Source organism: Humulus lupulus, chromosome X (genome assembly GCF_963169125.1).
Source record: "Humulus lupulus chromosome X, drHumLupu1.1, whole genome shotgun sequence".
Lineage (NCBI taxonomy): Eukaryota > Viridiplantae > Streptophyta > Magnoliopsida > Rosales > Cannabaceae > Humulus > Humulus lupulus.
In genome coordinates this window covers 22998086-23015071 of record NC_084802.1, presented here as the reverse complement: position 1 = coordinate 23015071, position 16986 = coordinate 22998086, and the positions used below count along the sequence as shown (strand labels likewise).

At 39.4% G+C, this 16986-nt stretch overlaps 2 protein-coding genes across 3 annotated transcripts; one reads left to right on the top strand and one right to left on the bottom strand.

The window, feature by feature from the left end:
- The first annotated feature begins 1548 nt into the window (after positions 1 to 1548).
- LOC133807446 (uncharacterized) lies at positions 1549 to 5150 on the top strand. Its single transcript, XM_062245784.1, has 5 exons — positions 1549 to 1972; positions 2460 to 2906; positions 3199 to 3291; positions 3586 to 3725; positions 4568 to 5150. The coding sequence occupies exons 1-5, from the start codon at positions 1598 to 1600 to the stop codon at positions 5007 to 5009; spliced, it is 1497 nt and encodes a 498-aa protein (XP_062101768.1). The 5' UTR covers positions 1549 to 1597; the 3' UTR covers positions 5010 to 5150.
- A 775-nt stretch (positions 5151 to 5925) lies between these two features.
- Positions 5926 to 7630, bottom strand: LOC133803475 (probable small nuclear ribonucleoprotein G). 2 transcript variants are annotated; one of them, XM_062241531.1, is made up of 5 exons: positions 7476 to 7630; positions 7188 to 7275; positions 7070 to 7092; positions 6331 to 6452; positions 5926 to 6223 (listed from the first exon to the last, which is right to left on the bottom strand). In XM_062241531.1, the coding sequence occupies exons 2-5, from the start codon at positions 7220 to 7222 to the stop codon at positions 6161 to 6163; spliced, it is 243 nt and encodes an 80-aa protein (XP_062097515.1). In that variant the 5' UTR covers positions 7223 to 7275; positions 7476 to 7630; the 3' UTR covers positions 5926 to 6160. The 2 variants fall into 2 exon arrangements, with proteins under 2 accessions (XP_062097515.1, XP_062097516.1); XM_062241532.1 differs by having other exon boundaries at positions 7466 to 7581.
- Between the last annotated feature and the right edge of the window lie 9356 nt (positions 7631 to 16986).

The following is a 16986-nucleotide window of genomic DNA, read 5'->3' as shown; positions in this document are numbered from 1 at the left end:
ATATTTAGATATAATAAATATATCATTTTAAACTTTGTTTAAAAAAAAATCTGTATTTACGATTATGTCGCTCCGTATTTTTATAATTTTTTACAAATTTTACAATTTTAGTTATTTAAAACATTAGGTATTTTTGAGGATTTTCTTTTTTTTTCTTTCTTACATTTTAGTTTAGTGCAAGTCTCTGTAAGGGAAATTTACACAATACACTTAATTTTGCTAAAAATTATATTTTTCCGGACTAACAATTTTTTTTTTCAATTTTACGTTTTTATGAAAATTCTTACATTTTTACGGTTTTGCCTGTTTTCCTTCTTTTTGTGTGTTTTTTAGTTGTTTTGTATTTGTTTCAATTTATGTATAGTTTTTTCATGTTGTTTTTTAGTTGTTTAAGTTTATGTATAGCTTTTATGTTGTTGTGTTGATGTCTAATTGGTGTTTAGTTATTTTCATATATATTTTGATTTTGTTTTAAATGTGTTAGTATACAGTGGGTTGACTTCTAATTGATATTTTTTTGACACTGTATTTTTGTAAATAAAAAACTTTGAAAATAATATTTTTGAAAACCTAAGGTAGTACTTTTGAAAAAAAATAGGGACCGTAAAATAGTAAAAAAACAACAAAAAAAATATATTTATGAAATGGTACTTTTCGTATTTTTGGTACATAAATAAGTTACAATTTCAAATTTTTTACATGACGGTGTATAATATAGTTACGTGGAACTTCTCACAAATTTTTAGGAAATTCCAAATGACTTAGGATGCCGAAATCAAGATTCAAATAGCTTCTTTCAATATTTATAAGCGCGTGCAATAGACTATTTGAATCTTGATTTCAACATTCTAAATTATCCAGAATTTCGTAAAAATTTGTGAGAGATTTTCTGTAACTACATTATACACTCATAAAAAAAAATAGAATTACAATTTATCCATATACCAAAAATATTAAAAATACCTATCGGTAGTGATTGTATCACTATCTAAAAACTTTCCTATATGAAAAAATCCCTCTTTTTAATTGCTAAATTTAGCATTGGTATATCATATGTAAAAACACTATATTTTGATATAATAAATATATCATTTTTTTAACACCTTAATTTAATTTTACACTTTTTTATACCAGTGAAATACCAATATATATATATTTTAACTGTTTTTTTTTTTTTGAAAGGTTTGTTAGTAGTTAGATTTGTGTTACATATTTTTCCGCACATATATATGTGTTGGGAAGTACTCGAACCCTTCCACTCTACCTTGGTAGAGAGTCAAAGGCCCAACTGAGCCAAGCCCAATTGGTTATTTTAACTTTTGTTTGATTTAGTGACTTGTACTTCAAAGAAAAAAGAAAGTTCCATTTAGCTAAAGATTGAAATGCCAACATTAAGGCCCAAGTGCTTTTGACCCAGCACTTTTAAAACTAACAAAGCCCAAAATAATTTTCATGGGCTCAAGCCCAATCTAAATCTCAGCCCATTACAATGATGTTGGACTCTGAGCTCCACCACCACCCCAGCTACTTCTTATGTTATCTAGATTATCTCTTTGATCGCACAAAAAGAAAAGAAAAAAAAAACGAAATACCCAAAATGCCCTCACCGGCGGCCACTACCGTAACCCACCCCCACCTTGGGTTTCATCATTCTCTATACTCCTCAGCCGCAAAGAATCTTTTTCTCTCTCTTCCCGTCGTCCCCGATTTCCCCAAATCAAACCCTAGAAAGGTTGTCACCCTGTGCCAGAAGAAACCCAACCGTGGTAAAGAAGGTTCGATTACAGTTAAGGGCAAGAAGGAAAATGTGTGGAGCGTCGACAACGAGATGGCCTCGAAGAGCGAAGAGAGAACCGGTCGAAGGAGGCAGAGGGGAAGGAAGGTGGTTAGGAGAAGGAGAAGCAAGAATGGTCGAGGTGTCATGGTCTCCGGAGCTATGTTAATAGAAGTCGAAACCGTTCTTCAAACTCAGGTAATTCAAATTCCTTTTTTTCTTATTATTATTTCGTTTGTTTGCCGAGAAAATGAGAGAATTTTGAAATGTTTAAATGGAATTGGTCTAAATTGGTTTTTGTAAATTTGAATGTTTTTTTGGTGGGTTTCTGGGAATGTGATTGAAAATATTGAAATGCAATTTAGGGTCTTTGTTTTTATATCTGGTTTTATAATGGTGATTCAAGTTTTTTGACATTCTATTAACTTTGATAGTTCAGATTTTTCTATGTAACTATTTCATTCATAAAAAAAGAAAAAAAAAAAACTACACTGTTCTATTGGAATTGGAAATCATGTAAGTTTGGCATGAATGCGTAGTTCAAATTATGTTGTGGGATGACTGAAAGCTTAACTGCAGTTAACAGTTTTTCTAATGTCTATTAGAACATGTTGCTTCGAAAATTACAGTAAACATGTGGATGCTAGTGTTAATCGAATGACAAGGAACACAATTTTCCTCTTAGGAACCTGTAATAAAACCGATGTGGAATACGTTTGCTAGTAGTGTTAGCGGGATATGGAAGGGAGTTGGAGCCGTATTTTCACCCATCACTGCAGAGATGGAACCAGTTGAGATTGGGAATAAGAACGAAAACTTGTTCGATTGCTACACATCTTCTCGAATTGAGGCCATTCCATCCTCTTCTATAGGGAAGACATCACAGATTCAGAGGAAGATAAATTGGGTGACTCTAAATCCTTATGGGGAGATACTACAGCATAGTGGAGACAGTGATCGAACTAAAGAAGGCAGGGAAGAAGATGGTGAAGATGTATACGTTTCCACAGGAACAATGACAAAATCTGGTAAATATACAGCTCTTCCAAAATTTGGGTCTTATGACTTTGACAAAAGTGATGTGATGGAAGAAGACATTATGGGAAATGAACCTGGACTTGTTTATTTTGAGGTATAATTTTCGACCTTGTCACTCTTTACTAGTTTGAGAGATCAGAATTTAAAACTTTGTTGCATGGTAATTATTGATTGGTATCATACTCATTCTAAAGCAGACAAAACATTGTTTAGGTTTTGCATTTGGTAATAAATTTGGTTTCTTTTATGAAAGGCATGCTACAACAACTTAGAATTGATGTATTTACCCATTGCGTTTCCACTCCAGGATCTATACTAATTTACTAGATTACAGTTCTATTTTCTTGTGTGTCTTAGTCCCTCATTTTATACTTCATAATTTACAGGATGGATCTTATTCAAGGGGTCCTGTTGATATCCCAGTTGCTGATGTGGATGACTCAAACTACTACCTGTCACCAACTTTCAAGTTTGAACAAGTAAGTTTTCACGCATGCACCAGAGATTTTGAAGAGACAATAACAAGCTATATTATTGTAGGTTGTAGACTATTTTTTTCCCGCATGATTAAATGAATATCATGCTTGTATTGTATTTTCTACTTTTCATGTCTCTGATTTTTTAGTTAGTTTATTGCAATTTTTCTCTCAATTCACAAAAACGCTTTCTAGATAAAATTTTAATACGCCAATGCTCAAATCAAGTTATTTGGTTTTGTTTTTCTTTTTTAAATCTGATGATTAGTGATTTGGTTTCTGATTTTTATCGTTCAGTGTTTGGTGAAAGGTTGCCACAAGAGACTACGGATTGTTCATACTATAGAATTCAGCAATGGTGGCTCAGACATACAAATATTGAGAGTTGCTGTTTATGAAGAAGAGTGGATTAGTCCTGCCAATACTCATGACAAAAGGTACCCTTCAACTTTGATTCCATTGGCTCTGAGGTTTCTTACACACTACGCTGTAATTCATTGTTTAATCAAAATTCCATACCAAAATAGTTGAATATCTGTGCATTCTTTCTCTATCAACTGTCTTTCAGCAAATTTACCGGTTCAACTATGAGCCATTTGTATTGGAGGAATCGATATTTACTGTACGAATTTGAGTCGGGCTGTTAGTAACCTGTCAAAACTAAGGAAACACAAGAACTCAATTGCGGGCATGGATAGGGTATTAACCAAAAAGACTTCCATGCTCAAGTTAGTAACAAAGTTCAATAATTATCACTACAAGAAGTAAGTGATTATTAATAAGAAAGAAATGATTGAAAGAATAGTTGGTAGACTGAGGCTCTGAGCCTTGAAGTTAAGATGATGGATTAATTACGTGATTGATCTATGCTAAAGCCCTCTTGAATACTTGGGCCCATCAATCATGTTAGCTTCAAGGCGTAGTGCCTCACTCTACCAAATATTTCTCATCATTTCTTCATTAAATCATATCACTAGTTGTGGTTCTTATTTTTATTTGTTTTGACATGTTACTAGTGGTCAAAATTAGAAAGAGCTTCTACAATTAGTACGTTATTTTCAAGTGATAGACCTACATTTTTCCATCTTTGCATAAATGTGAATTGCTTTATTAGCTGTAAACTATTGTCATCATTGTGATTTTTTTCCCTCCATTTCTTCATTTGTCCTCAGTTAATGTAAATTTAATTACCCACATCAAGGATTTGTATTGAATTATATAGGGTACTGATCCTTCCATTGTTTATGCTTATTGATCCTTTCCTTTTATCCATAAACAGTGACATGAATTTCAATGCAGTGCCATTCTCTCAGCGCAAACGAACCCAGCCATTACATCTAACAGGGTCCTGGAAGGTGTTCGAGATCAATGCTACTCCGGTGTTCAGCGACGAGCCAGCGATAGAGGAAAATAATGGCTCCCCATATGTCTATCTTTGCACAGAGGCACTAAAGAAGCGAAGCTTGCCGGAGAGTGCTATCCATTTTGGAGAGGAAGAGATACTAGACATGCAGGACGTGAGCATGCTTTGGCTTCCGGGCGGTGTCACTGCGTATGTAGAAGTAAACAAGGACGGCACTCTTTGCATTGGAGTTGGCTGGTACTCAGATGAAGGAATCAACCTAGTCATGGAAAGGGATTATGGTGTTGATGGAAAGCTAAAGGAGGTTCGGTCGAAATCAGAACTGAAGAGGAGGTGGTCTGATCCACTCCCTCTATGATTTTTTCCTCTTTGAATCAAAAACTGCTTCGACTATTTTAAGGAGTTATATGGTGTTGTGGTAGAGAAAGCATACACAAATACTCAACGTTTGAATTCTGTATATAGGAAAATTCTGCAGAGTACAAATTTTTTACCTCAATGATGATAGTATTTAGTAAATGATTTCTCTAAGCCATTAGATATCCGATTAGTTAGACTCGATATGATTGCACACTCATTAATGTCACAACCAAATAGGGTATATTTGATCCAATCCAACACTGAATTCCGTATTCCATTGAATCCATAGTAGAAATTTAGTTACAGGGTTCTTAACATCAGCCCCTTGGGTGGTTTAACAAATTGGTTCCTAAATTATAAAATGTAGCAATTAAGTCCTTAAATTTATTGAAAGTAGCAATTAAGTAAGTTTTTAAACTAATTTTTTATTAAAAAAGATGGCATGGCAGTAAAATCATAAAATACATTACCCCAATTAATTATCATCATAATCTCTCTTTTTTTTATAAAAAATTACTCATAAATCATATATTAGGAATTCAACGAGTTTAGAGACTTAATTACTACATTTTATTATTTTATAGTTCTGGAATTATTTTGCTCAACCATGTAACTTCAGAGAGCTAAAATCCCTTGGTTATAACGGATTATAATGCCAAATCATGAAACCAAGTTTAGAGCGGATCACAATCCATAAAGCATTTTAAAAGCATACCTTGTATTGAATCAATGTTGTCCATCCTGTATTTATGTTTTTTTTTTCTTGCCCGGTCTAGAATAACTGAACTCTGAATAAATATTGTATTGGAGCAGGAAACTTTTGAGTTCTTTGAACCAAAGCTTGTTTGAGAGAACATGAAATGTGGTACATAAGAAATTGTAGAACTCTAATAGTGCATTTATATCACAAGAGATGGAGCAAATGGTGGTATATAAGCCAGGTAAGAATTCACAGCTAGTTCATATGATTCAAAGTACAATACCAGGAACAAATGCTGGAAATAGGAACGGAGTACTCATAGAAGGAACCTGGTTAATTAACATCAAATCCAAAATTACAAAACATTTTCCTTCCCATTATAGCAGTTATATGTTCAAACTAATACCAGCCAAGAATTCATATGGCACTACCAACTACAAAGCCGCACCTCACTGTGTTCTGGTAACAGGTTCAAGAGCTTCAACAGTAACCACACTATTTCCCCTAATAACCTGTAGCAGTAAAAGTAATATCAATCACATTAGGCCAAGTTAAGCCCAAAAAAACAAACACTAAAAATGACGAAAATGGAAGCATAAAAGAGAAATCAGGGACTCACCACCATGCCTATATCATTCCTCTCATCTCCATTTACTTCCACAGTGTTGTCAACCACTAGATTCATGAACTGATCGAATCCCCTAAGAGTCCCAACAACCATGCGATTGCCATTCAACTTGACTGCAGTACAAACACGCCATGATTCAGTGTTAGCGTTTCTGGTCATCTTAAGAGCTAGAAACTCTGTTTAATTGTTTATGTCATAAACGTTATTTATGCAAATGAGCTGCAAACTAGTGCTATTTTCTCTTCTTAAAGATTCTTGAACCAATAAATCACAAAATGCTATGTGGTACACATTTGAGACAATCAAATATATATCGAGTGACATGGTAAGGAACTATGATACAAACACATGTTCAAAGAAATTATTTTTAATAGCCCAACGCTAAAAACAACAACTACTACTACTTCATCCCACAATGTAATAAAGCTATCAAATGCATTGACCAGAAAATGCATCTTTAACGAACCAGAAGAGTACATTGAACGAAATTGATTATAATAAATAAATATATAACGCAAAAGTGTGAGTATTAAGAAAAAAAGTTTTTTCAGCGTTTTCAAAGGATGCGACAAACCCTGATTAAAGCTGCAATTTCTTAATCTAGCTCCATATCAATTCAAACCCGGAAATTACAAAAACAAAAAAGTCCCACAGCTTGGCTAAAGGTACTCACAAAATACACTTAAATAAAAAATAAAAAATAAAAGCAAAATCGGGTGCGGTAACTTACTTTGAAGCTTCTTGTCCATGTATCTGTTTCAAATAAGCAAAATTCAAATCAATCGAAACACAACCAAGAAAAATAATAAGAAGCAAAAGAACACCATAGATGAAAAAAACCAGCTTACTTCTTAAGATCCGGTGGCTGCCCTGACCTACTCATTCTGTAATCGGTATGATATGTTGGAAAGAGAAAAGGCTAGTCGCAGCAAAAACCTAAATTGATAGTGAAATAACATGATCAAAAACATATAAATAATATAGTAGAAAAAAAAAGAGCTTAAGAAATACAGTGAAGCTTAATCAACAATTGAAAATGAAATTGAAACAATTTAATGATGGAAAATGAAAGATTAGATACTAAAGTAAAAGAAGAAAGGGTTTTAGAAACTAAAGAATAACAAACAAGAAATAACCTCAATTTGAGGGAGGGAGGGAGTGAGACAGCGAGAGACCGGGGATGGTTGGCTGTGCAGACCGGAGTGGCGCTGAGACTGAGTAAAACCTGTGCTGTGATTCTCTCTTGTGAGTGTTAGAAACGAGAGAGAGGAAAGATAAACCCTAATTAGTATTGGGCTGCTATTGGGTTGGGCTGAAAAATGTGACATTTTTGTAAACTAATTTTTTTTAGACAAAATGCAAAATTTGTTACAAAATGACATCTTTTTTGAAGTCATTCTGTACTCTGACCTAGTTTTGATAATTTTTTGCAAAATGACATTTGTCTAAAATTTCGACCAGCTGTCTAAAAATTACGATTAGTTGTCTGAATTTTTTGACCAGCTTTCTGAAAAATTTCAACCAGCTGTTTGTAGTGTCAGAGGCCATTTTGCAAGAAATTATCAAAACTACGCCAAAGTACAAAATAACTTCAAAAAATAGGTTGTTATCCATATTTTTCACCACTGACACGTGGCAACCCCCAATGGTTGGTTCAGATGTTTGTGGACATCCTCGGGGCATGTTACTGCCCGAGGCCTGTAGTCGGAGCAAGGGTCTTCCTAGATAAGGTTTTATCCTTGAAGGGAGCAGTAGGTGCCTTGGTGAGTTACTCCCCGATGTTCGGTCTAGGAGATGGAGGTTCTCCAACTCGAACAATTAAGGCAAGGGGTCTCGTATCTCGATCGCCGCCCAGGTCTGAGGTTCTAGTTCTCAGACCTAGGACATGGAGCAATATGTCAGTAGGTGCGGGTTTTCAGAGTCAGAGGATCGTCTGACCACCTTTGTGGGCGATCCGTCAACAGTGTTGTCGAGTGTACAACTCGAAAATTTGCACACCCCACTACGTCACCTGACACGGAAGTACGTACAACATGCCCTAACAGTCCTAGGAGCATGTTCCCCGTAAAGTGGTTACCTTTCTACAATGGGCCCCGCAAGTCTCACCTGGGCCATAGTCTCTATTCAATGCAGCCCAGTGCATTGAAGTGTATTAATCCCCCAAATGTAGGAGTAATATGTATTAATTACTAATGATTAACATTAATGACCCCAACCTCTATAAATAGGGATGGGAGTCTCATTGTAAAGGGTCGATTTTTTTTAGAAAGAAAACTACTTGTACTCAGAGCAATCTAAGCGCTACCTGAGAAGACATTATAAAGCTTGCAATCACAAGCTTGCAACCTTCATAATACTAGAGACTCGTGGACTAGGGTTCTTTTATAACCTGAACCACGTAAAAATCTTTGTGTTCTAACAATCATTTCTTTAATCTCTCTTATTAAGGTTGATAGCCAAAAAGGCAGTCGACATTTTGGTGCTTTCATTGAGAGCTTGAAGGAGGCATTTGAAACATTCACGATCATGGTGACTACACGAAGAAACATTAGAGATGAAATGCCCCCTCCTACTGGAGGTGAAGGAGGAGAACCCAGTAGGTAACCACCTCAGGACGTACCTGAGATGATGGAGGACTACGATGAGTACGCCGAGTATGACGGCGAAGATAATGATGCCGACCAAGGGTATTATGAGGATGAATATCCTCAGCCTATGGAGGCAGAAGAGACGCCGGAGGTAGTGGTGCTCCGCGAGCAAGTGGCTACCCAACAACAAAAACTTGATGCTCAAGAAGGTAACATCGCTGCCCTTCAGGAGATTGTGCTTGCCATGAAGGCCACGCTTGCAGCCCAAGGGTTGCGAGTTGACGCCAATGGCAACGTGCCATCTAGGCACCTCACATGTGTGCCACTTGCGCACCCTGTTGGAGTGCCACATGTCAACACAGCTGATGTGCCTCCTGAGCACCAGGCTGCTGAGGTGTGGGATCCGCCAGCTGGGGTGCCCACTGGGCACCCAGCAGGAGTTGGAGCCTCAGCGCCACCGCAGAACTGTGGTAAATGAAAGGCTAATGATAACCCTGATTCGAAGCATAAGAGGGCCCGTCAAGAACCCGAAGGCCACTAGGCTCCGCAACAGACTAGTAAGGGAAATGAAATAAGGGCCCAAGGACACCGCCAGTGTAACATCCTCCTAATCCAGGACCGTTACACTGTGTACTTAAAATTGTGTTAGACTTGCTAACCAAGTCATTTGGTTTAAAATGTGTAACTAAGGTTAATGTCAAGGGTTAGGGTTAAAAAATTTGGTCAAATAAACCATTGACTTTTATTTGAAAATATTCAAACATTTATGGGATCCCAAAATATTACAACCAAACTTTTATAAAGGTGAATATTCATCAAAAATTACATTCAGCCGGCCTAAGCGGCAAAAACAGGGTTATAACCCTAGTTCCTCTGAGATAACCCTGACCGTGGTGGTTGAGCAACCGCATATGTACACGTCGTCACCAAAGCTCTCCAACTCATGGCTGGTCAAGCATTCCCTTCCCCTTACCGGCACCACAAAGCACCCGTGAGCCAAGGCTCAGCAAGAAAACTATACATGTACATAAACAGAACAAAACAGATTCTCAAATACTTATCTAGCAAGTCCAACAGTAATAACGTACACAAACAAATACAATTACAAACAGATGGTCATTGGACCAACTTGGGGCCGCTACCCTAGAAAGTTGGCTTTAGAGCCAACCCCAGGGCCTATGCCCTACCTACGTTACCATAGAGTCACTTGGGGCCCTCGCCCTTAGCTTTGAATCACTAGCCATAGAGCTAGCCCGGTGTACCTAGCGCCTTAATGTTTCATCGACCATAGGGTCGGATAACATAATAATACGTTGCTGGTTTAGGCCTAAGCCCTTCGACCAGCGCGTAGCGCGCTATTACCGTCCTTGACTAATAAGTCAAGCCCTAATCCAGGAATGCAGACCTCAATACAGAAACAAATATGAATAGGAATATCCCAACAAATAAGCATTCATGCATGTAAATCACATAACACCATCAATTAACCATTCTCGCGATACTAACTATACCTATTTAACGGGGCCTCATGCCCTAACCACGGAATTCATACAACAATCATGGAACACTTAAGTAAGTATCGACCAATATGTGAAGTATTAGCTTAAATATAAATGTTCTCGAGGCCCAAGCCCTAGTCAAGATAATTGATAACAGTCGGGCCAAGCCCTAATCACATATAACACATATTGGGTGTAGTTTTCTTACCTCAGGCCCGAGTAAGTGTGAGCAAGAACGACCCTTGAGCACGATCCTGGTTCCGAGACCCTAGCGATACCCCAAACTAATGATCGATGCCACAAGCTGCAGTAGAACTTATTCCCCAAGTTTTAGGCTTCAATTCTCTGATTTTTAGCTAAAATTTCCCTTAGTTCTCCAACCACTAGCTTAAAGAAGATGAGAGGAAGAGAGAAAAGAGTGCGTCGGCCAAGGGTAACTTTTGAGTATTTCTTTATGTTTCCTAAGGCTTAAGTTTTACTTAAGCTAATCCCGAGACTCGGGGTACCAAAAACGTCTCCGAGGAAAAAATGGTAAAATTCCCCAGTATTCCCTCATAAGCTCACTAACTTCAAATATATGTCCAATTATTCGTTTCCATAACCCGATAACCCAATTAAATGCCTAATACCTAAAATACCCCTTGACTCGCTCCGAGTCAGGTATTGGGTCCCATTATGACTTTTCTGCTAACTTGCTCCCTAGGATCGCCTCGTGCCGAGTAACTCAAATAAACCCACATAATAATGTGGTCTCACACATATATCACATAAATATGCAATTGTGCATGCAATGGACCAAATTACCAAGATTGTCATTCTAATAAGAAACAAGTCCACATGCATATTTAATATCTCTAAACATGCACAACTAGTCATATTTTCACATAATTCACATAATTACAATTAAATATAACAAATAAGCACATAATTCCATATTGTTGACGCGGTTTTTCACCAACAGTGAATTATGTAAATAACTGGAATAGATTAGTGCTTAATGATAAACCGTAATAAGAAAAATGATACTTAAAAATGCTAGAAATGAAATATCAAGAACACTCGTTCCTTTTTACGTGCTTCGGAGGTTAAAATCTCCCTAGTCCACGAGTCTATGTTATTACTGTATATCTCTCTATATTTTTACAAAGTATTTGCATTACAGAGAAAAACCAACCCCTCCCCCTATCCAAGGTCCCGGTATTTATAGAAAAACGATCCCTGGGCAGGCGTTGGGGTCATCACGTGAATACCAATTCCTCATGTGTCCTGTGTCTCGCACTAATGATGAATATTACAATTTATAATAAGGTATGGTCTAATCATTAGGTGAAACTGATCATGGGGTCGTCTGGCATAATCGGACATGTGATGTTTGATCATGCACGATTATATTACTTGTCCGGGAATTCAGGGATAAACGGACATGTGATGTCTGATCACGCACGTTTACATAACGTATCCAGATTTATAAAGATCCATGGACATGGCAGATCATTAACGTATCCCAAGCTGAACGTAGCATCAGCTTGCGTCTCGGATGCCATGCTTCATAAGTGTTCCTAGCTCGTGCCTATTGCTTTGTACTCATCAGTTCGTGCTATTTACTTGGGTAATCGCACTGTCTTTACAGAGGAAAGGTGAACTTGTGGGTCATCTATTATAGTACTGGGCTAGACAACTGTATCCGAGCTGTCTAAAAGACTCGTGCTGAATTTCAGGACGTACATTTTCCCCCCAAGTCCCTGCTCGTGTTCTATGACGTCATTTTCTGACTTACACGGCGGGGACTTTTAAACTTCTGTCGCTATTATCCATGTTTGTCAATTACTTGAGTACTAGACACGTGGTATGCCGCGATTGGCGTCTGTTCGGGTTTCGAGGTTTGCACTAATGGCCCGGCCACCTTTTTGTCGCCGTTTCGTCTTTCAAAACACCATCCTCGGATCTTGCCCTAGTTTGATCGGACGGTCCATGTCGCTTTATGCCTTTTACATATAAATAAGGTTGGAAATTTCTAGGATTTACCACCTTTCATTCGAAATCTTTCCACATCTTCTCTCTTCTGCACTTTCAACCCTTCTTCTTTCCCGAAGGAAACCGAGAACCATCTGTGGCAAAAACCTCAGAAATCCAATCGCTCAGGAGTCTTCCAGGAACTCTCCTCTGCAAGGTTTACTTCTCTCACCTGAAGAACATACTCTAAGTCTTTTGGTTTTGTCGACATTTTTTCTTTTACTGGTTTCTGGGTTTTCTCCCTCCTTTTTTTTTTTATATATATATACCATGCCTATCCGCACTCCTCCGTAGTCCATATTAGATTATTTCCTAAATGTTTTTGGCACATAGGTTTTGACTTGGTTTTTGCTGAGTAGGTCTTAAAAATACCTCTAAAACTGTGGTATCCATAAAACTGGGTAATTTCTGGGTAATTTACGGCAGATTTTAGGAAATACCCATTTAGGATATAGAAGATGAAATGCTTTTAGGGTTCGAAACTAGGTTGCTTAGGGGTTACGCTTCTTGGGTGGTTTTGCTCTAAACCGCTCCACAAGGAGGGTATTGGCCTGATTTTCTGACACACGGATCCCTAAACATCAGGGGTCTGTTGGGAAACCTAGGTGCGTAGCATAGGTAGTGCGTGGCACCACACCGCGGGCTGAGATTGCCTCAGCTCGTGTGTTAGAATCCTCAACCTTTCTTTGTTATTTCTTGCCTTTATAAAAATTCTAGGTCGCTTACTAAGAGTTCCATCGTTCTTGTTCGATAGGCGAGCTAATGGCACCCAAGAAAGGCACGTCCAAGAAGAACGTAGCTGGCTCATCGTCTCAACAAGCCAATAAGGGAAAAAAGTCGCCTCCGAATCCCCTAGTTCGGCCCCGTTGTGGAGGAGGAGATCATGGTCGGACCTAATGCCTTCTTCGAGGCAGAGAGGGTAGCCTCCAAGATTACGACCCAAGGAAGGGTCAACAAGATTATGATGTCCCACAACATCGAGGTCGGGACTGGCGTCCTAATTGCTCGACCTCTGTTTGAAGGGGAACGGAGCTGCGCACCACTTCAGGACGACTTTGCGGTCTGGAGTGATGAGCACCTAAAGGTAGGGGCCTTCCTTCCACTCGATCAATACTTTGCCGACTTCCTCAACTACGTGAAGTTGGCACCGTTTCAGCTCCCCCCGAACTCGTATCGGCTACTGGCGGGGCTGAAGTACCTCTTATTGAAGCATGAGTGGGAGGTCCCCACCCCTGTGGACATTCTCTACTTCTTCTGCCTCAAGGCCAGCTCGGATCAACAAGGGCGAGGTGACTGGTTTTACTACTTGACCCGATTCCCAAACCTGTCCGCAGTCATCGAGCTGCCCAGCCATCCCAACGACTATAAAGATCAATTCTTTATGTCGAATGTGTTTCGCAACTGCGAACATCACTACTTCAACCGTCCTCATAAGTCTTCTTTCCTTTCTTAGCTCGTGACATTCTTCTCTTCTTATCTAGAGTCTTTTCGTGTGTATATTAACTGAGTAGTACCTTCGTGCAGCCATTTTTGCGAGGACGGCCAAGTATGTGACCTTCGGGGGTCAATACGATACTCTCTCGAGGCTCCTGCTTGGCGAGAAGGATTATCGCCAGCTCATGTCTGATGACACGATGTTAGCATGTAAGCTAATTACCAAAGGTCAGACTTTAGCCTTGAGAAGAACTCAGGTTAACCTCCTGGTTGTCCGCGAGCTAGTGCCTGTCCCTGAAGGGGGTGTTGAAGCCGGCGAAGGCGAAGAGGAAGAAGAAGACGAGGTGCCCCTCGTTCAAAAAAGGCAAGCTCCCAAGGTTGCTCGGGACCCTGATGTAGAGCGAGCGTCATTGGGGGCAGCAACCGGCCCCTCCGGCCAAGGTAACCCGTACCCCTTCAGGGACTTAGATAGGGCTGTCGCTGACCTTAGGCTAGTTAGGTTTAACCCAAATCAGCTCGTACACCGCCACCCTAATGACCCCGACCATAGCATAACCCTGCTCTAGTGCGTGGATCATTTAGTGTTACGTCACGACATGGGCCATCCCAGGGGCACCGTAGTTTTGGATAACACCCTACCCTTTAGGTCGGTCTTTTTTGAAGAGTATGGAACCAACCTTAGGTTGTGGGCCTCCCTGCGCCAGGGTATCCTTGCCCCTGGACTTAGGCAATACATAGAGGAGTCCAGCCCCGAGATAGAACTTGAGCCTGAACCTCCCCTAATCCAAGAAATTTTAGACTTAGGCTCTCCCTCTCCCGTAGCGGTTTCGAGGCCGGAGGTCGTGGCAATAGACTCTTCCACTAGCTCGGAGGGTAGGACTTTTTGTTATACCATATATACATTTTGTGTAAACTGATGACTTTGTCTGTATATTATCATTCTTTCTCACTATTTTTCAGGCGAGGAGATGGCACAACAAGGGGTTCCTGACATCCACGCAATTTTCCAGGAGGGAAAGTCCAGCTCAGGGCCACTAGTAAAGAAGCCCCGATTTACAGCTAAGAAGATGCCACCTGTGGTAGGGACAACCTCCAAATCCTCGGCTAAGGGGAAGACAGATTCAGGCACTGCTACTCAGGAGAAAAGAGGCCCGCCTCTGCCTCCTCCTTGATTTCTGCCTTCCTCTTCTCGGGATCAGGTGACACAAGTTGATCCCCCAGCGCATATAGTCCCTACCGCCTCCGTACGTATTCTGGTCAACGCCCAGGACCTGGAGAAGATCCCGGATACCTTTTGGGGGACTCTTTATGAGACGGCTAACCATACGATGGAGCATTTTTACAAGGCCAATCCGAAGGACCTGAGGGAGATTGAGGCGAAGAGCCCGAAGAATGTTATGGAGTTCGCGCTGGGGATGAACCTTACAGTAAGTCAACTTTCCTTAGTCAAATATACTCTTTTGATTTTATCCCAGCGCGTGTCTAACTTGCTTCCTTACTTTTTGCAGGCGGTCTTGGCTTAGCACCGAAGCATAGCTCAGGCCAAAGCCAGGAATGACGAGCATCCGGCTGAGCTCCAGGCTGCTCATACGGCCTTGACTGCCACCCAGACTGCCCTTACAACTGCTCAACAAGGCGAGCTGGATGCCAAAGCTGCTCTTGCAGCATCTCAAGGGGGCGAGCAAGATGCAAAGGCTGCTATTCAAGCTGAGCTCGCGGAGGCCAAAGCCAAATAGTTGGAGGCTGAGATTGCTGTCAAGAAGAAGAAGGTGGCCTCGCTAACCTCCATGGAGAGTATGTTGTACCACTGCTGGGCCTTCAATCAAGATGGCAACTTCTCCTTCCTGACCTCCGAGGTGTGGGAACCCTACCTTGAGAAGTTCAAGGCTCGGATTCAATAAGAGCAGTCCGAGATTGAGGATGCCTCCACCGCTGGCGAGCAGGAGATCGAGGAAGTGACGTCCTCAGAGCGCCCTGGAGGGGCTTAATTTTCTTTTGCCTTTGTTTACTTTATATATTTTTTCTTTTTGTAAACATTTGCCGTTTTGGCTTAGTATGAGGTTATTCTCCTCAAGACAATTTATTTATAATTGCAATATAAACTTTTTTATCTACGCCTTGATTTTTGATATTTTTTTTATGACTTGTACACTCAAAATCTTAGGGAATGATTCTTGTTAGGTTTTATTGTTATCTCGAGCTTCTTAGGAAGCCATTGGAGCTTCTTAGGTTTTTATGACTTCTCCAGCCATTGGAACTTCAATTTTGCTAAATTCTAAGTTTCAGGCCTGGTTGTATCTAGCGTTTTTAATTAAAACTTAGTTCATGCTAGGTTTATTGACACCTCGTATTTTTTTAGAAAAAACAATGGTTAATCAACTTTACTAACTTCCAAGTTTTGGACCTAGTCATATCCATGATTTTTAATTAAAACTTAGTTCGCGTTAGGTTTATTGACACCTCGTGTTTTTTAGAAAAAAAAACACTGGTTAATCAATTTTACTAACTTCCAAGTTTTGGACCTGGTCATATCCAAGATTTTTAATTAAAACTTAGTTCGCGTTAGTTTTATTGACACCTCGTGGTTTTTTAGAAAAAAACACTAGTTAATCAATTTCACTAACTTCCAAGTTTTGGATCTAGTTGAATCAAGGATATTTAATTAAAACTTAGTTCGCATTAGGTTTATTGACACCTCGTGTTTTTTAGAAAAAACACTAGTTAATCAATTTCTCTAACTTCCAAGTTTTAATCCTTCTCAGGTTATATGCCCCTAAGTAATTAGAAAGTGAACTTTCTTGGTTGCTTTAGAAAAACGTTATCATCCGAACTAACACATAAATGAAACTATATGAAAAGACAAGAAATACACAATGCTTTTTTTATTTCTTAAATTAAATGACTTTTATAACTAAGCCTTACATAGACGGGTGGTATGATCATTGATAATACTTCTTTAGGTGCATAGCATTCCAGGTCCGTGGGACTGTTTATCCATTAAGCCGAGCCAATTTGAAGGTTCCCTCATGCACGACCTCCACTTTTTGATAGGGCACTTCCCAACTTGGACCCAAAGCACTGTCTTTGGGGTCCTTGCTTGCCAGAAAGACCCT